Raw genomic sequence first — 19,071 nt, 5'->3', positions numbered from 1 at the left:
GACCAGGGGCCGCACAGCCCAGCAAAGGATTCTGCAGCGGGGAGCCCGGCAAGGGGCGCCGCCTGTCCGATACCATGACGGAGAGCGAGCCCTGAGGGCTTCTCACGCGTCTGGCGAGGAGCGAACAACGGAGCCGCCATTTGCCGGGAGTCGCCGACCGGGCAGCGCAGAGGAAACGCGCGCGGTCGGTGCTCGGCAGCGGGCGGGCTGTGAGCGGCACACCGGCAGGGATAGGAAGGGAGGGCACGGGGGCGGCCGTGCCGTGCCGTGCCGGTCGGGTCCCCCGGCGCCCCCTCAGGCTCCCGCGCCGCCATTGAGGGGCCGCCTCAGCGAAGGGGCGCGAGGCGGCACGAGCGCCACGTGACGCGCGCGGCGCTCCCGGTCACGTGGCCCGGTTTGTTGTTGCCCGGTCACGTGCGGCGGTCACGTGCGGCGGCGCTGCCCGCGGCGGGCGGGGAGGCCGGGCGCGAGGGGGGCGGCGGCTGCGGCGGCGCCAAGATGGCGGACGGGGACGCTGCGCCGCTCCGCCCGCGCGGCCCCGCCGACCCCGGCAGCGACGGCGCCGAGCCCGCGGCCAAGCGGCACCGCCGCGGATCGGGGAGCGCCGCGCCCGCGCCGCGCCCCGACCGCGCCGCGGGGTCTGCGCCCGCGCCGGCCGCCGCCGTGCCCTCGGAGCCCCCGGGGGAGGCGGCGGCCGCGGCGGCCGATGGCGGCCGGGCGGAGCGGGAGGACGGCGGCGAGGCGGCGGCGGCGCGGAGCGGCGCGGACGGCGGGGCCGGGCTGCGGGGCCTGCCCCGGGCGGAGCCGCCTCCGCGGCGGGAGCGGGGGGAGGGCGCGGAGGCGGCGCCCGGCGAAGACGCGGCGGAGGCGGCCCCGGGCTGCGGGCGGGCGCAGTGTTCGAACGGGGCGGCCGCGGCGTCGGCCCCGCATCCCGGTGAGGACCGACCCCTCCTTTCTCCCCTCCCTCCCCTCCTCCGCGGCTCCCTCCTCCCCGCACGGCGCCATCCCCGGCCCTTGCACGGGGCGCGGCTCCATGGCCCCGGCCCCGCGCAGGGAGCGATCGCCGGGGCGCTCCGATCCCGGGCGGCTCCGATCCCGGGCGGCTCCGATCCCGGGCGGCTCCGGTCCCGGGCGGCTCCGATCCCGGGCGGCTCCGCGATCCCGGGCGGCTCCGATCCCGGGCGGCTCCCAGCCCGGGCGGCTCCGGTCCCGGGCGGCTCCGCGATCCCGGGCGGCTCTGATCCCGGGCGGCTCCGATCCCGGGCGGCTCCGGTCCCGGGCGGCTCCGATCCCGGGCGGCTCCGCGATCCCGGGCGGCTCCCAGCCCGCCCTGTCAAAGCTTCCTGCGCCCTGTGCCGGGCGCCCTACAGGGACAGCCGCTCGGCTCTCAGCCTTGAAAACATTTATTCTGCTGTGTTGCTATAACAAGTTATTAAAAATGAAAAAATCATAAGCCCGGGTTTCTTTTTATAATCTCTGCCGTGTTAATTATTGTTTTTCTGATCCTTAGAAACTTGCACATAAACTCAGGAGCAGCAGTCTTGATCAGTTCCTTAAAGAACTGCAAGTGACAGTGTTGCCTAAGGTTTCAGTGACTACAGCACAAAACTAAACTATAATCTCTCTAAATTTCTTTCAAATAATATTTGAAGTGTACTGGTGGGCAGCATCGCTGTGGAAGTACCTCACAGTACAAACAGATCAGGTTTGAGTTGTTAGAGTTGTTAATTTTGGCGCTTTTTTAAAGCAGTGCTTTTGGAAAGATTTATTGAAATGTATCAGACATTGCATTCTGCCAGTGCAGTCTTTACATTTTATCCTGGAGTGCAGTTAAAGATCTTTTATTTTTACAGTAAACTCTACAGAAAATTTCTGTCTGTGCAAAAGCAATCCAAAAGGAACAGAGGTATAGGATAAACCTGGGACAGCCTAAGTACATATTGGAACAGCTCAGAGCAAAGCTAATGCTCTCTTATTAGTGCCTTACACGGAGCCTTTTGCTCAGGTCCCTCCGAGCCTCAGGCGTGTTTTGCTGTGGCTGGCTTAGTTCTGGCCAGCATTACCCCCTCTGGTCCTTTAGGGAATACGCAGGGAGTGTTACAGTTTAAACTGTTACTTTATCCTGCTTGTGTCTGTCACTGTTTCTTAAATCCCAGGCCCGGTGACCTGTATGTGAGGAGTCTTTCACAATGTAAGCTTTGGTTCTTGATACAGAAGCCATAAAAGTCGCTGAAGTTAAACTGGCACTTCGGTTACTGATGTGTACTAATGCTCTTTTCTCTTCTCCAAAATTCTCAGTATGTTCACTGACTTCATGCATGATGAGATGGAACTGAAATGCTGTAAATATGTAGATTAATAGGAAATAGTAATGTTCATGAGCACCTGTGGCCTCAGAAGAACAAGACAGCAAGAACCAACAACAAATTTCTGTCACTGACCTTCTGTTCTAATCAAAAATAAAGTATTTGTGTCATCAATGGAAAGGACAATACAACCACTGAATAAAAAATTACGGTGTTTTGTGGTGTTCTTTGTTTGAGAATCAAGTGGAATAACGGCTAAAATCATGCAGGAGGTTCTTCAGTTCTTCAGAGAGACTGAGAACTACCGTAGTGATCCTTTGCTTTAGAGAGCAGGACTGAAATTTGTTCTTTGTTCATATCTTAGATTTTCAACAAATGAAGCTACAGGTGCTGAGGCTATTTCTAATAAAGCCAATAAAAAGGGCTGAGTAGTCTAAGTTCAGGTTAGAATTTAGATTTCCCCTTCAGTGTGAGCTCTGTAGCACAAGTGCCTCGTTCAGGTAGGTTCGTGGAGATGAAGTTAGATTGAGTTACTCTGGCTTCAGGCCACGGGCTGAGACAAGGTGACTCTGGCACTCTGAGCCAAACCCAGCTGCAGGGGAAGTGGACCAGAGAAACTTAGTGAAGGTAGTTCAAGGGAGCATGTTCAGTATCACAGCTGAAATATCAGCAGTTGTGCATGTGGTCAGCAGTACTGCTCAGCTGCAAGGTAACACCCTCACAAAAGTCTGTGAATTTGTTGCAGCAAATAGGCGCTTGTAAGTTTCTTTCAAAATGCTGTTAAAATGCTCTTAAAACCTAGTCAAAGATCTGTCATGGTGACATGTTTTCATTTTACCCAGGTTTTTAATGAGCTGAATGTAGTGAGAATTGTAGGGGAAAGACATTTTTAATTATACTTTTAAAACACTTGGATTTTTTTCTATGGTGAAATATCCATAATGCCCAACAGTTCAGAGAACGAGATTTCACCAAGGTCAGCATCCAGCCCCCTGAAGCCCAGCATTAAGGTGGCAAACCCTGCAGTAAATTTGCCAACAGCTTGAAGGCATATCTATAGATGTGAAGAAGAATAGACATTTCCTGTGCCTAAGCAACAAAACCGCCAGTTGAGCACGTGATTTTCATTTTTGTGATCTGTTTGAAGATATACTGTGCCCTTGGGCTGAAGTGTAACCCTCTGGTCATGCTGTCTTGCAGATAACTTCCTCCTCAGTGATGAAATCATAGCCAATGGCTTTCACTCCTGTGACAGTGATGAAGAAGACAGAGCCTCACATGCAAGTTCCAGTGACTGGACCCCAAGACCACGTATAGGTAGAAGCCTGGAGCACTTTCTTAGATCCTCTTTGCCTTTGAACAGTCACTTAATCCTCCCCAGTATTCAAATTATTCTTCTTGTTGTAAAAATATTGGCGGTTAGTGCTTCTGAACAGCTCAGAGGTGTTGGCTGTATTCTGTATGTTATTTAAGGAGTTTAAAAAGGAATCCCTTGAAACTTGCTGTATTTTGATTAAAATTGTCAATGTCTTCTTTTTTTCTTGAATAGAAATCCTGCCATGATCCCTATTAAAAACATACACACAGATTCACTAAATTAAACTAATTTATGGCATATTTCTATAGCCTGCCTACTTAGTATTAGTTCTTTAAGGAACAAGAAGATGATCCCTGTATAATTTTAGGGCAGTGAGCCCTCGAGTGTTTCTGGAAAGATTGAATTAATGCCTTGAGGATGTCATGTCTAAAATAATTCATGTTAGATGACCAAAAGACCAAAAAGAAATCCATGGGTTTCTGGGCTCTAAGTGTCTATTTAGAGTGACAGTTTATAATACCCCTGGAGTATATATGTATGTATGTTTGTTGTTTTTTCAGCTTATTCCTGTAAATACTAAATGTTGGAAAAAAGCACATTATGAAGATCCTGGTGCACCCTTTAAAGTTTTAAGTTTGCTGTGAACTGGGATTTCTGCTTGACTGACTTTCTATGAAATCTGTCATGGGTTAACATAAAATAATGATAAATAAATAAAATGCCCACCTCTCGCCTCAGAGTTTTGGCCAAAAAACAGGGAATTTGATGAATGGAGCATTAAACTGGATTCATGAAAGTGTACTAGCAAGCATTAATAAATGGAACAATGACCATGATCATCTGCAGTACTTGACTCTGTTTTAAGTATCTGTGTTTTTAAATTTTCTTAGGTCCCTACACTTTTGTTCAGCAGCATCTCATGTTAGGTACAGACCCACGGACGATTCTGAAGGACCTGCTGCCAGAAACGATCCCCCCACCTGAACTGGATGACATGACTCTGTGGCAAATTGTGATAAACATCCTTTCAGAGCCACCAAAACGGAAGAAGAGGAAAGATATTAACACCATTGATGATGCTGTGAAACTTTTACAGGAATGCAAGAAGATCATGGTCTTGACTGGAGCTGGGGTAGGTATTGCTGCAATGACAGTGTGAAAATATGGAGATAGGTTGGTTCAATACTTCAGTGCAGTGTGCAGGGATGGGAGCAAGTCACTGTGCTGGGGGGAAGAGTCCAGGTCACTGCAGGGACTGGAGCTTCCATTGGAAATTACACCATCTCTTTCCTCAGAACAAAATATTCTTAGACATAGAAACTTGTAAACAGCTGCTTCCATGCAAAATACTTATGGACTAGGAACACATTACCTGTCCAGAACATTTTCTGTCTTAGTCTTCAGACAACGGGGATTACTTTTTTAAACAAAATCTCAGTGAATCTCTTAAAATCTCAGATGGAGCTTGAGGCACTGGAAGAATAGGATTTGAAAAGAAAAGAGCTGGGGGGCAGAGGAGGAGGAGGATGATCATAAGGACAGGTTAATCCAATTTCAGCAGACTGAATGTTACTCCAGCATGTGCTGCTCTGTGATGGTGATAAAGCTACTCACTCTTTCACTAAGGAACATTTCTGAACTGCTGCACATTTGCAGCTCTGTACCTGTGCACCAGATCATTTCTTGCTTCTGTTGTTCACACACAGATGGTGTGACACGATTCAGAGCAGATAAGTAATACAAACCAGCTTTTAGAAGAGCACTGCTACTCCCAATCTTGCTCTTTCCATACTTGCATACGCCTGTTCCTCTTCCCATGCTATTTTGGGGTAGTCTGAGACAATGATTTCAGTCCTTACTGACTACTACAATGCTTTCATTAGCTATGTTTATCAATAAACAGCTCTTATCAAAAGGGATTTATTCTTCAAAAGTAAGAATGTATTTTTCAAAAGCAAGACTTTTCTGTTACTCTGTTAGCATGTAAAAAATACTTTAAATATCAACCACCATGTCTAAGTCTGAGTTGGCAGAATCAGTGAACACTTATTAATTAAATTTAATGCAATAACGCTCTAAATTTTTGTTCACATCTTACAAAACTTCAGTGGTAAAAGCAAGTTCTGGTATCCAGTCTCCCTGTGCAGACTGTACTAAAGGGTATTTTGTCCACTTGTCAAATTTTGTTTCAGCACTGTTTCTCCTGACTGTGAATTGTTGTATTGGACCAAAAGAAAAGAAAAAAACAAATACAGAGAACCCAGACTGGTTTTGTTCTTAATGTTTCTAAGCACTGAGCATACAGAAATGTGGTTTCCAGCAGCAGCGCTTTATAGTGCAGTATGTTGTTTCACTTATTTCAGATTGCAAAAATGTATTTCAGGTGTCAGTGTCTTGTGGAATACCTGACTTTAGATCCAGAGATGGCATCTATGCACGCCTTGCTGTAGACTTCCCAGACCTTCCGGATCCTCAAGCAATGTTTGATATAGAATACTTCAGAAAGGATCCCAGGCCGTTCTTTAAGTTTTCAAAGGTATGATTTTCCAACAGTTCTTGTCTTGGATGTAAAGACAAATGACAATATTAAAATGCATAACTCAGATAAAAATGAGAAATGTTCAGCAACATTCTGACTCTTTCTTAAGCTTATTTTACTGTTCATGTTGTAAGTTCATGATAGGCACAACCATTTCAGATGGTTGAAAAGATCTCAGTGATATTAAATAGTTTCAAAAGCAGCAATTACACATCTTAGACAAGAAGGAATTTTAGAAACTGTAGACATTTGGAGAAACAAAAAACAAAAAAATACCCAATTGCATTTAGTCTTCAGTTTCCTTGGGACCAAAAAAAAATCAAACCCAAGACATAAGAATTTCTACAGGACCACTAAGGACTTGTGAAAATCAGTCACCAGTGGTTGTGCTCATTCTTTCTTATATCTGCTCACAATTCATACTACTGATCTGTCATGTTACAAAGATTGGAAGAGAAAACCCAACACATTCTTTTTCTGCTTGGCTTTCTCTGAAAGCCTCAAGTCCAGATACTAATAAATTTTGCTGCTCATTAGCATACTCAGTTTCTTTGGGTTTTAATATTAAAAACCACCACCCCCCACACACAAAAACACACCCCAAACCAAAAAACACCACAGAAAGCATGCCAAAAAAAATCAACTTAGTTGAAGCCTGTCTATACACAGGTTTTACCAGAAAAGTCCAAATCCAATTTAGCTGATACTTAATAATTTTTCACTTTTTCATTCCTCCTCCTCCTTTATGTACCAGAATACATGTTTCTGGTAACAGATATTGAGGTCACTTGACACTTTCAAAGAAGAGAAAACTTCCCTATTTCCTGATTCTCAAGACCAGAAAAAGATCTAGCCATTGCTTGCTTTGTGTAAGCGTGCAGCAAAGGCCAGCGTGCAGGGGGCAGCTCATCCTGCCCTGCTGAGAGGCTGAGCGGTGGTGAGAGGAGCTGAGTGCCAGAGCAGTGCAGAGGGCACAGGGAGGGACACGGTGACAGGCTCTCTGATGGCTGGGGACAGTGGCCAGCTCAGGTGAAGACTCTGGATCCATTTCCACTAACATGCTTCTGGATTCCCTAGGAAATCTACCCGGGACAGTTCCAGCCATCTCTCTGTCACAAGTTCATCGCTTTGATGGATAAAGAAGGAAAACTCCTTCGCAACTATACTCAGAACATAGACACACTGGAACAGGTTGCAGGAATCCAAAGGATAATACAGTGTCATGGTAAGTGGATTTAGTTTCACTTATTTTCCCTGGGGGAATTATTACAGGTGCATGTGAATAGGTAATTGCTGTTGGAATTAAACTTACTTTCCTTGAATTCCTGTCCCTTGCCAACAAATATTCTGATTTTTAAATGTTGACATTTTGTTTTAGACAGCTTACATATTTAAATCATATTTAAATGCTTCAAGTAGAAATAACTCCTTTCAGGAATTGAGCTTGATGAAGTGTCTGTGTATCGGTGAAGATCTACACCCTGTTGGCACAAGCTTAGACTGTAACTTCTAAAATGCATTTGGTGCTTCTTGATCTGTGTGAGAACATAACATGGAAGTTAGTCTTGCCATAGGTCCTTTGCACTGCCCGTCAATGGAATGGGAGTCTGGGTGTTATGTGACTCTTTATTTAGGTTATATTCCACTGAAATCTTACAATATCCTGACATTTCAGTGACTCCACTTCATGTATAAAACATTGAGGATTAATCACCAGTTCAGTTAACTGAAGATCGTCTTGTTACACCTTCAGTGTCATATTAAGTGGAATTACTTGAAATGCTTTCCATTTCCAAGGAGTTGCATATGTCAAGCTGAAAGTCCAAGGATTAATTTTCAAGAAAAGTATGCAGAAAATTAGTTCTTAAATGCATGTTTGGATCATTTAGTAAACTTCAGACAAGTCATCTAAAAGCAGCACTGGCATGTTTGTAAGGCTCATCTATCTCACTGCACCTTTGCCAAGGGCCAAACTCAGATGGTTTCCATACCTCCAAAGCTTAGCTCAGTGCCAGATCCCTGGGTTTTGATTCTCCAGGCACAGCAAGCACAGTGCTCTGAATGGGGTCCAAGTGGCACCCAGCAGCCTCTGCCTGTCAGCTCCCCAGCCCCAGTGCTGGTTTGTCTGTGCTTAGTGTGTCATGTTTTCTTTTGGTTGGCATTCCAGCTGAGGCATTCATCACAAACCTCTTACGTGGCTGAGTTTTTGCAAATCACAAAATCATTTTGCAAATCAGCTGCACACTTCAGGGATGGGATCGTCTTTAGTGTATGCCCTGTATAAGGTGATTCTGAACGAAACAGATTCTTTAAAAACATGTGCACTTGGAGATTTTGAAGCCTTTGGAAAATCAGCAAAGGTGGTTTTGAGCAGATCAAGCTTCATCTGACCTGCAGCTACTGCTCTTTACCAAATGGTTGCTGCCTAATGATGGTGGCTGAAGAGAAACCAAAACTCTTCTGGGGGGTTCACACTGCTGCATTTATTCTACTTTTTCCTCTAGCTGGGGCAAATGGCAAGTTAATCATGAGCAGTTAACAAAGAACCTTGCAGTGATTTGGGGAGTTCTTATGCGAACCTTCAGACCCATCTGTCACTGCAGACCTACAGTACAGTTCCTCCTATGAAAACAATGGTGTCTGAGATCCATCCTGCTGTATTTAAAATGGCTCTTGCATTCAACCAATGCATCTGGAATTAGACTGTGTTCCTTGCCGTTGCTGGAGCTGTGTGAGCAGAGGCTGTGGCCTGCTGCTTGGAAATGGCTCATGCATGGGCACCAAGCTTCTGATGGTGAAAAATAATTCACAGAATAGAGCTGCAGGGAGGTAGCAGCAGATGCCTGACAGACGTGTCCCTAACATGCTGTATGAAGCTCTGAATTTTTACTGTCAGCTAATCAGAATGAGCAAGTAACTGTACATAGTACATAGTAACATAGTCTTTGGAATCCCTTATGCTGGGGGAGCTGCAATGCTGAGCAAGGTTTCAGAAGCTGTGCAGTTTGCAGGCCTGCAGTGATCAGCAGACCTGAGCTGCCAGTTACAGATAAACGATGTGCTCCAGGTTTTTCTGTGCTTTCACTCTCTTTGTCTTACCCAGATACAATACCCTGAAAGCATATTGTCTTTACTAATGCATTTTCTTAGTTATTCTGTGGTAGGGTTTGTGGAGCTGCTGGTGATGCTGTTTGCAGCACCACTTGTGTAATGAGAAGGGCAGTTCCTGCTCTCTGCTCGTTGTCTGTGTGTGCACAGGTCAGGGGAATGAGAGGACACAGAATCATTTGTGTTGACATGCATGTGGTATATGGCTACTCCTAAAACAAGATTTCTGCTGACTAACACCTAGAAGAACAGCTTCTAGTATTACAAGGATCTCCTTTTAATTTTACTTTCCCTTTTTTAATGCCTGATTTCTGTAGCACTGCAACATAACAGCTTTTTGTCAAAACAGCTTGGGCATAAGACCAAATCTGAATGACTGAAAATCCTCATGCTACCATACGGGTTTTTCCCCTCAGGTTCCTTTGCAACAGCTTCCTGCCTGATCTGTAAATACAAAGTTGATTGTGAAGTTGTTCGAGGAGATATTTTCAATCAGGTAAAAAATCTAATTTAACTCACTACAGCTTTCTAATAACCAAACCCTGAACCACAACACTGGGATCGCTTATAAATTCTGCTTTTCAAAGCCTCCATTCTGCATGTATTTCATAAAAGCGCCTCTCTGTATTTTGGCATTTCCTCTTTTATTTAAAAGTATACTCAAATACTGTACTGCAAAAATTAGGTAATGGCAAAAATCAGAACAAAACCTTAAGAGTCACTTTTTAATGGCTCCTCTGATAAAAAGTAGAGGTTAAATGGTAAGTAGAAAATAGGATTTATACCTGTTTTGTGTTGATCTGAATGTAGAGTCACATTGAGAAAGCATTCTTAGCCTTTTATAACATCAGCTGTTCTGTGAGCATTTACCTGTATTAAAAATGTGTTTCAAACGACAGCTGATACATGGAGAAATTGCTAACCAGAGAGCAGGCTCTAAGCAAGGATCAAATGAGATGTTGGTGTTGCTTCCCAGGACTCTTGAACTATTCCATGTTCCAGACTCCCCACGTCTGGGTGTCAAGTGAGCCGGGACCAAGGCAGGAGTTGGTTCTGCTCTGTCAGAGCAGATGAACCTTTGACTTGGAGACCTTCTCTGCCTTTGCCCTTCTTCCCCTTCTTTTGATGGAACAGAGGTGATGATTCTGTGATCAAAAAGATCTTGTTTATGCAAATGAAAGAGGACTCTTTCTGCAGGTTCCTTGGGTTTTTTTTGATAAATGTCTCAGAGTCCATAGTTTCAACTTTAGGTGAGAAACATGGAAGTGATGTAAATCCTTCAGGCATTACATTTGAAATGGAATCCAGTGAAAGTCTTTCAGAAGAGATGTTTGAGTTAAAACTTTAAGAAATGTGAATCTCATAAGCCTGCAGTCTTTAACACTGAAATACTGAATGTGAAATTTGGTTTACTTTTGCTATTAAGAATATTATTTTTAAGAACATCCTACAGATATTTTTTGTTCCTTTACCTCCAGAGCCAGCTGTCTGGAGTTAGATTTTCTCCTTCTAAGACGTAAAGATCTGAGGAGTTAGTTCAAGACTCATTCTAGCCATCTGCTCTTTTGGGGGAATCCTTTAGTTGGTTTCCCTTGACTGTGTGATTATTGGATGCTCTCCTGCTCAGCAGCAGGGTGAAGGTTTCCACCACACCAGCTCCTAGCTCTTGTGCCAAATTGCTTCTTATCCCACAAGGCATCCATCCCACAAGGTTTTTCTTTGTTCAGAGACTTAGTTTTTGGGAAGGATCATTTGACACTAGATGAAGGCCGCCTACTTGTGGTATTTTCTAATTTGGAGAGTATTGTCTTCTGTCCCACTGCAGGCATCCATAAAACTAATTCTTTCATTTAAACTTTCAGCATTCTATTTTTTTTTCTGAAGCTGTTCTCTGTATAGTAGGAACTTGCTACGCATTTAAATGTCCGTTTTCAGGTATTTTTCTATTGCAATAGGTAATACACATACATTTACACCTTTATAGCTCTGGTTTGTAGCTTGTGATGGTTTCTATATGATTGCAGCTCCTTGGATTTATTGTGAATTGTTATATTTGAACACTACAGCTGAAAAGACTCGAACTATTAGAAGGAAATTGGTCAGTATTGTCTGTAGATCTATCACTCACCCTTCTTGCTTTCCTTCTCTCTTAAAAAGTCTTTAGATAGCAAAGAGTTGAAAGAGGTCCCAAAGATCAGAAAACTCCCTGGCTTGGGAGAAAAGAGAATCTACTTCTCCACAAACCTAACTAGTGTCCACTTTTGTTAGGGAAGCAAGATTCTCCTCTGTTTCTGGAGGCATTAGAGAAGTTTAAAATGGAGACCAAGCAAGTTCTGGCCTCTGTTCTTGTCCTGTATGCTCTTAGCCCGCTGTCTGCCACAATGTATCTTTGGATGTGTAACACACATAACCTTTTGGAGAAGAGGAGAAACTCCAGGTAAAACTCTAAAAAGACTCTTGGATTAGGACAGGGTTTGTTTCAGATCCTCAACTGGAACCTGATAGTAGTTTTTGCTCCAATTAAACTCAGGAAAGTCCATTCCTGTCAAACGGGCAGTGTGCTCAGTTGGTGTCCAGCATGACCGCTGGACTTTGGCTTGTGGTATAGACCTGCCTGGCTTCTCCCTCTTTACTCCTGCTGTAGCGTTATTTCCCTGAGCACTTGCTGCAGGCAGAAGCAGGAAGTGTAGTTGCTTATACATCCACAGAACAGTGAAATGAGGAAATAGCACTGAAAGTTCCCAAAGTGAGACGTGTGAGTTTTCCCAGGCCTGGGCTGCAGTAACAGTGGCTGTTGTGTGCAGGTGGTGCCCCGCTGTCCCCGCTGTCCCCCCGAGGAGCCGCTGGCCATCATGAAGCCGGACATTGTGTTCTTCGGGGAGAACCTGCCCGAGCAGTTCCACCGTGCCATGAAGTACGACAAAAATGAAGTGGATCTCCTCATTGTCATTGGGTCTTCACTCAAAGTAAGACCAGTAGCATTGATCCCAAGTAAGTGACTGTCTCTGGTAATACTTTCTTTAAAAAATTTGGACCAGAAGTGGAATTCTCGGTTAAGAAACTCCAAGCTCTTTCTAAACATCTTTGGCTCAAGTCAGTGAGCACCACATTTTTACGATGAAAGCTGCTTGCCTATGTAAAGCTGAAATGCAAAATCGAGAAAGTAACAAATTCTAAGTGCTTAAATGATTATCTGCAAAACTACTCTCTTAAACCTGAATGACTTTGAATTTCTCTCCCTGCTTGGAATATGCTTTAGAAAGGCTTGAAGGCTTTAGAAAGGAAGCATCTCAAAAACAGTATATTCCTCATGTGCACTTAAGCACATAAAACAAATGCACAAAATCAACATAATTTGAAGAGATTATAGTACTAATTTTAATCTTTTTACTACTACTGTATTTTTAATATTACTGTAGCCAGTATTTCTGTGCATATGTTTCTCAGTGATTGAGGAATGCTTTTAACTGGAAAAAATGCGGGGGAAAACCCATCTAACCAGGCTACAGTAGGAACAGCACCTCAAACCACCATTGGTAAATTTGGGACAGGCTTGCCCTTTTCCTGACCTGTCCTGTTGCAAGTGAAGGCATGAAGAGAAGCTTGAGCTCTCTCAGTTGGTCTCTGCTGGAAGTAAAACCCAAGTGACTATCTTTGGATTCTCTTTTCCATTTATAGGTTCCATCCCCCATGAAGTGCCTCAGATCTTAATTAATAGGGAACCTTTGCCTCATCTACACTTTGATGTGGAGCTTCTTGGAGACTGTGATGTTATTATTAATGAATTATGTCAGAGGTTAGGTAGCGAATACACAAAACTTTGCTACAACTCGGTAAAACTTTCTGAAATCACAGAGAAGCCTCCACGGCCGCACAAGGAGCTCGAAGTGCTCTCGGCTGAGCTCCCTCCAACCCCTCTGAACATTTCAGAAGGCTCCAGTTCACCGGAAAGGATGAGCCCACCTGATGGTGCAGTGGTGTCAGAACACCCACCTGAATGTAAGGTAGAAAACTGTGAGCCTGCCTCAGAAACTAAAGGGAGCTGCTCAGAGGAGATGCTTCAGGACACCCAGGTGTCATCAGAAAACCCTGAAAATCCTGCTAGTGAGCTAATGAACTCTGAAACAATGAAGGAAAATGGATCTAATGATGGAGAAAATAAAGAAAAGAGTGAAATATTGAAGAAGTGTTGGGTAAACAGATCTGCAAAAGAACAGATTAGCAAAAGGCTGGACGGTAAGTGTTAATGCTTTTCAGTGTTTGCTTCCTTTTGGCTGATACGTTTATGTTAGACTTGAAAGTGATAAATAAGTTACTCTTGAGGTAATCAGTGTGTTTCAGTGGCTATTTTTGTTCAGACCAGTGTCTACTTAACTCTCATAGAACCATTTACTTCTTTTGGAGAAGCCAGTAGGAAATATTTTTTTGTATTTCATAATAGGTTTTAAAATCAGTGATTACATCCTCACCTAAAAGATCAAAGTTTAGAAGGCTGAAGGTAGGTATCAAAAAATATATCCCCTTATGACATTTTCAGATGAATATTCAGAAAAGTTAGTTTGATGCTAAGGTGTTCAGAGCAGTAGAGCTGGAAGACAAAGTCATGACAGGACTTAAAAATCTCACAGCTGCAATGAGGCACATTTTTAAGGAAAGTTTAGACTTTCCAAGGAAGCCCCACAGCGTGCAGTCTTGTAACTGTTGTAAGGAGTCAGCAATTAAAGTGCAGTTTTCCAAAGGAAAGGCTGGATTTAGACTTCATCTGATACTCCATGCAACTTTTTTTCATGTTCCCATGAAAAAAAGCTGCTTGAACAATCAGCTCTTTGGTGTCAGAGGGAGAGAGAGGAGGAACACTGAGCTTTCCACAGTGAAAGCATTTCTTTTGTCCTTCATAATAAATACACATACACAGACATAAATGGATTTTCATATAACCTGATTTGTCAGTTAAGAGTCACAGCTGAAAACAGAACTGTGCAGGTACCTTCTAACCCCAAGTCTGCCAGATCTGGTACCAGTCGTTTACTTCAGCACGTCATTGACTGTTCAAATTCTGTTCCAGGTACTCAGTATCTGTTTTTGCCACCCAATCGCTATATCTTCCATGGTGCTGAGGTTTACTCGGATTCTGAAGACGATATCATATCTTCCAGCTCTTGTGGCAGCAGTAGTGAGAGCGGCTCGTGCCGCAGTCAGAGCTTAGATGTGGAGGATGAGAGCGAGATGGAGGAGTTTTACAATGGCATAGAGGATGAGGATGCTCCCGAGCGGGAAGAGGAGCCTGGATTCGGGGCGGATGCAGACGAACAGGAGGAGTTGGCAGCTGAGGAATCAGCTGAGCCAAACGAAGCTGCAGGGACAGAACATCCGAGCAACGCGCTGTAAAGTGATCGCTGACTGGTTACAGGAACTTCCCACCAGCATTAGGAGCTTTGGCATGTCAGAATGAATGTTTACGTCTGAATTTAGAGCAACGAGACCATACGGACGCAGTGTTTATAAATAACTAAAACAGATTTTCATGCTTAGTTTTTTACCTTTTTCAATAAAAATCTATTACTGCGCACTCAACACTAACTCATCTTTTTTTTTTAAGGTACTAGGATTACCTAAACAACTGTCACTATGTTCACTTTTAAGTTCATCTGTCTGATCAGGCATCCATGTATATAATACATATTTTTGCTTAATAAATTTCAGCTTATATTATTTCTAAACAGTTTTGAAAAAGCCATTGGAATGTTAAACTAATATAAAGGGAACAGCTAATTTAGACCAAAGAATGGTATTTTCACACTTCTTGCTTTGTAACACTTTGGTTGATTTAAAAATCTTATGCTTCTGCTAAACCTTTCATTCATGCCTAGTCTGTCATTAAACACTGGCATTTTCTAAGACCTACTGTGGCAGCTAATTTTTTTTGCTTTAACAGTTGCTTTGTATGTTTCAGACATACTTAATTGCGAGCAGATAGCGAGATGGAAACAAGACAGCAGCACTTGAGGAATCCAATGGTTTTTAGATTGATCAAGAAGTGCTGTGAAAATGCTTAGGTTGCTGAGGGTATGCCTGAGTGGACATGAAGCGATGCTGACATTGGCTCCTTAGCAATTAGAATCCAGCATTTTAAACAGAAAGGTTCCCCCCAGTCAGTCTGTCATGCTGTACCCAGCAGTCACATCTAGAGCAGCTTGCTTTATAAATAGCGTTTGAGGAACTGCCAAGGCTCCAGTGTGGAAGCAGAGTTCACGAGAGTGTTCTCCCAGCCATGAGAAGGCACAGAAATGAAGCTCTTCCTTTGTGCTTATGGATGCACCAAGCCCAGGAGAGACTGACTCCAGTGGTGGAGCCTCCTTTTACGCTGCCAAGGAGCTCCACACGGATGAGGAGCTGCTGCCCTGAGATCCTGATTCAGCTGGAACCTCCTCCCAGCTGCCAGCTCCACCTTGGACATGAAAAGCAAAGCAGCTTCTCCCACTCTGCTGTCCCGAGTGCTAGGCTGCCTTAAAACTGGATGTTGCAAGTGTTCAAGTGCAGATTGTTTTCAAGCCTTTAGAACTATTTTGTACAATTGCACAGTGCAGTAGTCAACGAAATAACATTTTTCTATAAACCACTTTTTCAACATTGACCCAAATGAACTCTACGATGTAGATTATTCATATACTTTGCTTTAATATTTATTACATTTTGGAAGATGTATAGTAGCTGTTCTTTGAACATAATACAACAGTTAATAAATATTTAAGAACAGCCTCCTGTATTCATCGGGAAATGTTGGCATGTTGTCTCATAGTCCAGATTTAATACAGTTCTTATTTGGCTACATTAAAGAATGCAATATGTTTAGTTTTCACTTGCATGTCACAATGTATTAGTTTGTGCTATAGGAGATATTTTAAATTGAAATACTTTGTTTTAAATTATTTTTACAGTGAGGATTGTTTTCTGCTCTTTTATATTGTATATAGTGTCTTTTATGTAATCTACTGGCATATGTTTTGTAGAAGACTGTTTAAAATGACTGGCTATCTTCCTGCAACTTTTGAAATACAAAACCAGTGTTTTATACTCGTACACTCTGTTCTAAAGTCTATTAAAATTGTCATTTGATTTCTGGTTTCCGTTAATTTCTAGCTATGTCTTACAAACTTAGCAAAGATGCCCCAGAAAGTCAAGGTATACCTTAAAGGAAGGCATAATGGAAGGCCTTACATAGGAAATGGCTTTTTTCCACCTGCCCCTGGCAAAGCCTAAAGGAAGCTGCCCTGAATTGTTCCCGTGGTTCATCCCGTGGCTGGAGTCCACCCCAGACTGCAAGAAATCCCTTCTTGTGGCCCTCAAGCGCCAGGGCCCAGTTTAATGAGTCTCCCAGTATGTAACACCTTACTGTGTGGCTGATTCCACTGTACTTCCGAACAACCATCTCTCAAATAGTACTTGAGTTATACTGGAAGAGAAAAAAAGAGATGATGAAACTCTCACGCTTGAGGCACAAAGCATCAAAACCATTAGACTCTTTAACACACACAGATGTTTTCCTGTCAATTACTTACTACTCTGAATGACCTGAAAACATTTTTCCTCTTGAGTAGAACAGCTGCACCTTCTTCTGCACTTAGATGAAGAATTTTTGCGTTTTGTTCTTTCTTATGTCTTTGATAATATTTGAACAGAAGAAGAATCCCAAACTATCTCTTACTCCTCCATTTCATACACTGCCCTTTCCCCACAGCAAGGATGTTGTCTTTCAAGAGTATTTAACACAATGATTAGGCAAATGGTGGGCATGAGGAAACATCTGCTGTCACAGCTCCGTACCTTGCATGAAATTTGTCTGGAAGCAAGACAGAGCATGTCCAGGTCCTGCTGTAATTTGTACAATCTCAAAAAAGGAGATCACTTATTTTTCTGGTAATTTACCCTGTGGAAGTATCTTAGCCCTTAGTATTTATATTGAATAGATGCACTGGAAAAAAAGCAAAGCACAAGGATTTGTTTGCCATTCCCCAGCCACCTTCCGGCCTATTGTGGTACATTAGCCACAATAATGACCTTGCAAAAATATTTCAAGGAGCATTTATTTAGCATCTTGTCATAATTTCTTCTTAATGGCCATGTATTTTCTATGGATCTGGCCTGAATTCAGTACATTTTTAACTAGTGTTTCTGATTATGGAAAATGTTTTTAAATGCATGATCACAAAGGGACAGACAATATCCAATTATGAGGGGCTATAGGAGCACAAAATTCTAATGAAACCAGCATTCAGAATCAAACTGAAAAAAGTGAGAAAAGGAAGACCCAGGGAGTACCTCAAGCTCGGTAATCTATGCTTAAATACTGAACCAGAACAATCAAACTGAAAAGCAAATTGCATTTATTTGCATGACAGACTTGTCTACAATGACTGGAGAATAAAACCCAGTTGAAAATGCTGAATTTCAGGCTAAAACAACTGGCCATGTCTAGGTAACAATGGTTCTAAGCTGGCTATAAATCCTTGAGAAGTCATGGAGTTGTACCCCGAGTTACTCTTTGCTAGGGAGTTTCAAGAAGATACAGACTGCTAGGACCCAGTAGGAAAATAAGAGTAACAATAATCCCAATAATGATGCACCAAGGGAAAAGAGCATGAGGCCCAAGGCTCAGAAAAGCAGAGGCACTTTACTAAAGCACCATTCACTGACTCTGCAGCTCTCTGCCATGGAACCTTGGAATGGAGCTGGGCAAATTCAGGTGGGACAGGGCTCCCAGAGCTCCTGGAGGCTTATTTCCCTCTCTTTATACCCTTCTGGAAGCACCTGGGCTAGCTATGGGGGATTTGTGCCTCAGACGAAGGCAGCACAGCAGTTCTCAGGTGCAGCAGTCCCAGGAGCTGAGCTGTAACTGCTCACAGCAACCCTGCACACAACAGCCCAGGAAACTCCAGCCAGGCACACCCAGAGCCTCCAGCTGTCCTGCCTTGGGCATGGTGGGACCAGGTACACGACCACAGGTCTCTAAAGGACTGCTTAAGGAACACAATCCCAAGTGCTCTCTCACCATGGAACTGTTATTCTTATGCTCACAGAGCAAGAGAAAGTCTTGTTTCCCTGCAAACCCCACTCCCACGTGCCTTGTAGTGACAGCTCAGGCTCCTGTGAGCAGCTCCTGCACCAGCATCACCCAGGATGGAGCCCTGGACAAAGCAAACAAACTACAAATTAAGTTATTTTGAAAGCCGCAAAGAAACACAAGCTGAAAGTCCGTGGAAACAAAACACAAACACCTCTCAGTGAGATTTACTTGTTTGGCAATGGGTTTTTAACTCTGTACAATTATTACTCACCACCCTTTCCAATGGCAGAGCCCAGCTCCCAAGTGCAAGCCTCGGCTGACAGGGACCCTCCTTCTCCCAGCAGGTGAGTGCCTCACAGGGAGCCCTGGATGCTACAGAAGCTCCCAGCACCAGGCTTCACAGAGCCCACCCCCGTAATGCTGAATGCTATGGAGAATTTGCCTTAGTCCCTGTGGAGCATCACCACCCTCCTGCTCCAAACTTCAAAACTCTGCGCATTCCCTACTGACAGAAATCCCTGCAGGACCTGACACCTCAGCCTGCAGGGCTATTCCAGCTACTTCCTCATCTAAAGATACTGCTGATCTTCCTTATCTCAATTACCCTTCCCCTTTGTTTCCTCCTCGGGTAACCCTGGCACCTTGTCTGGATCCTTTGCCAGTGGACAACGCCAGCCTCCTGGAGATGCTGCACCCCGGAGAACCTGAACCTGCTGCTATCAGTGCCCACACAGAG

General features: G+C 44.0%; 1 protein-coding gene across 1 annotated transcript; it reads left to right on the top strand.

Annotated features, from left to right (window-relative positions):
• The first annotated feature begins 318 nt into the window (after positions 1–318).
• On the top strand, positions 319–16,387 carry SIRT1 (sirtuin 1). Its single transcript, XM_066324407.1, has 9 exons — positions 319–934; positions 3,507–3,623; positions 4,515–4,756; positions 6,008–6,160; positions 7,241–7,388; positions 9,688–9,767; positions 12,076–12,262; positions 12,950–13,507; positions 14,337–16,387. Exons 1-9 carry the CDS (start codon positions 499–501, stop codon positions 14,657–14,659), a joined length of 2,244 nt encoding a protein of 747 aa, XP_066180504.1. The 5' UTR covers positions 319–498; the 3' UTR covers positions 14,660–16,387.
• Positions 16,388–19,071: the final 2,684 nt, after the last annotated feature.

Source organism: Sylvia atricapilla, chromosome 8, assembly GCF_009819655.1.
Source record: "Sylvia atricapilla isolate bSylAtr1 chromosome 8, bSylAtr1.pri, whole genome shotgun sequence".
Classification (NCBI taxonomy): Eukaryota; Metazoa; Chordata; class Aves; order Passeriformes; family Sylviidae; genus Sylvia; species Sylvia atricapilla.
Note: the sequence above shows the minus strand (reverse complement) of the source record. Positions and strands in the feature narration are given on the sequence as shown.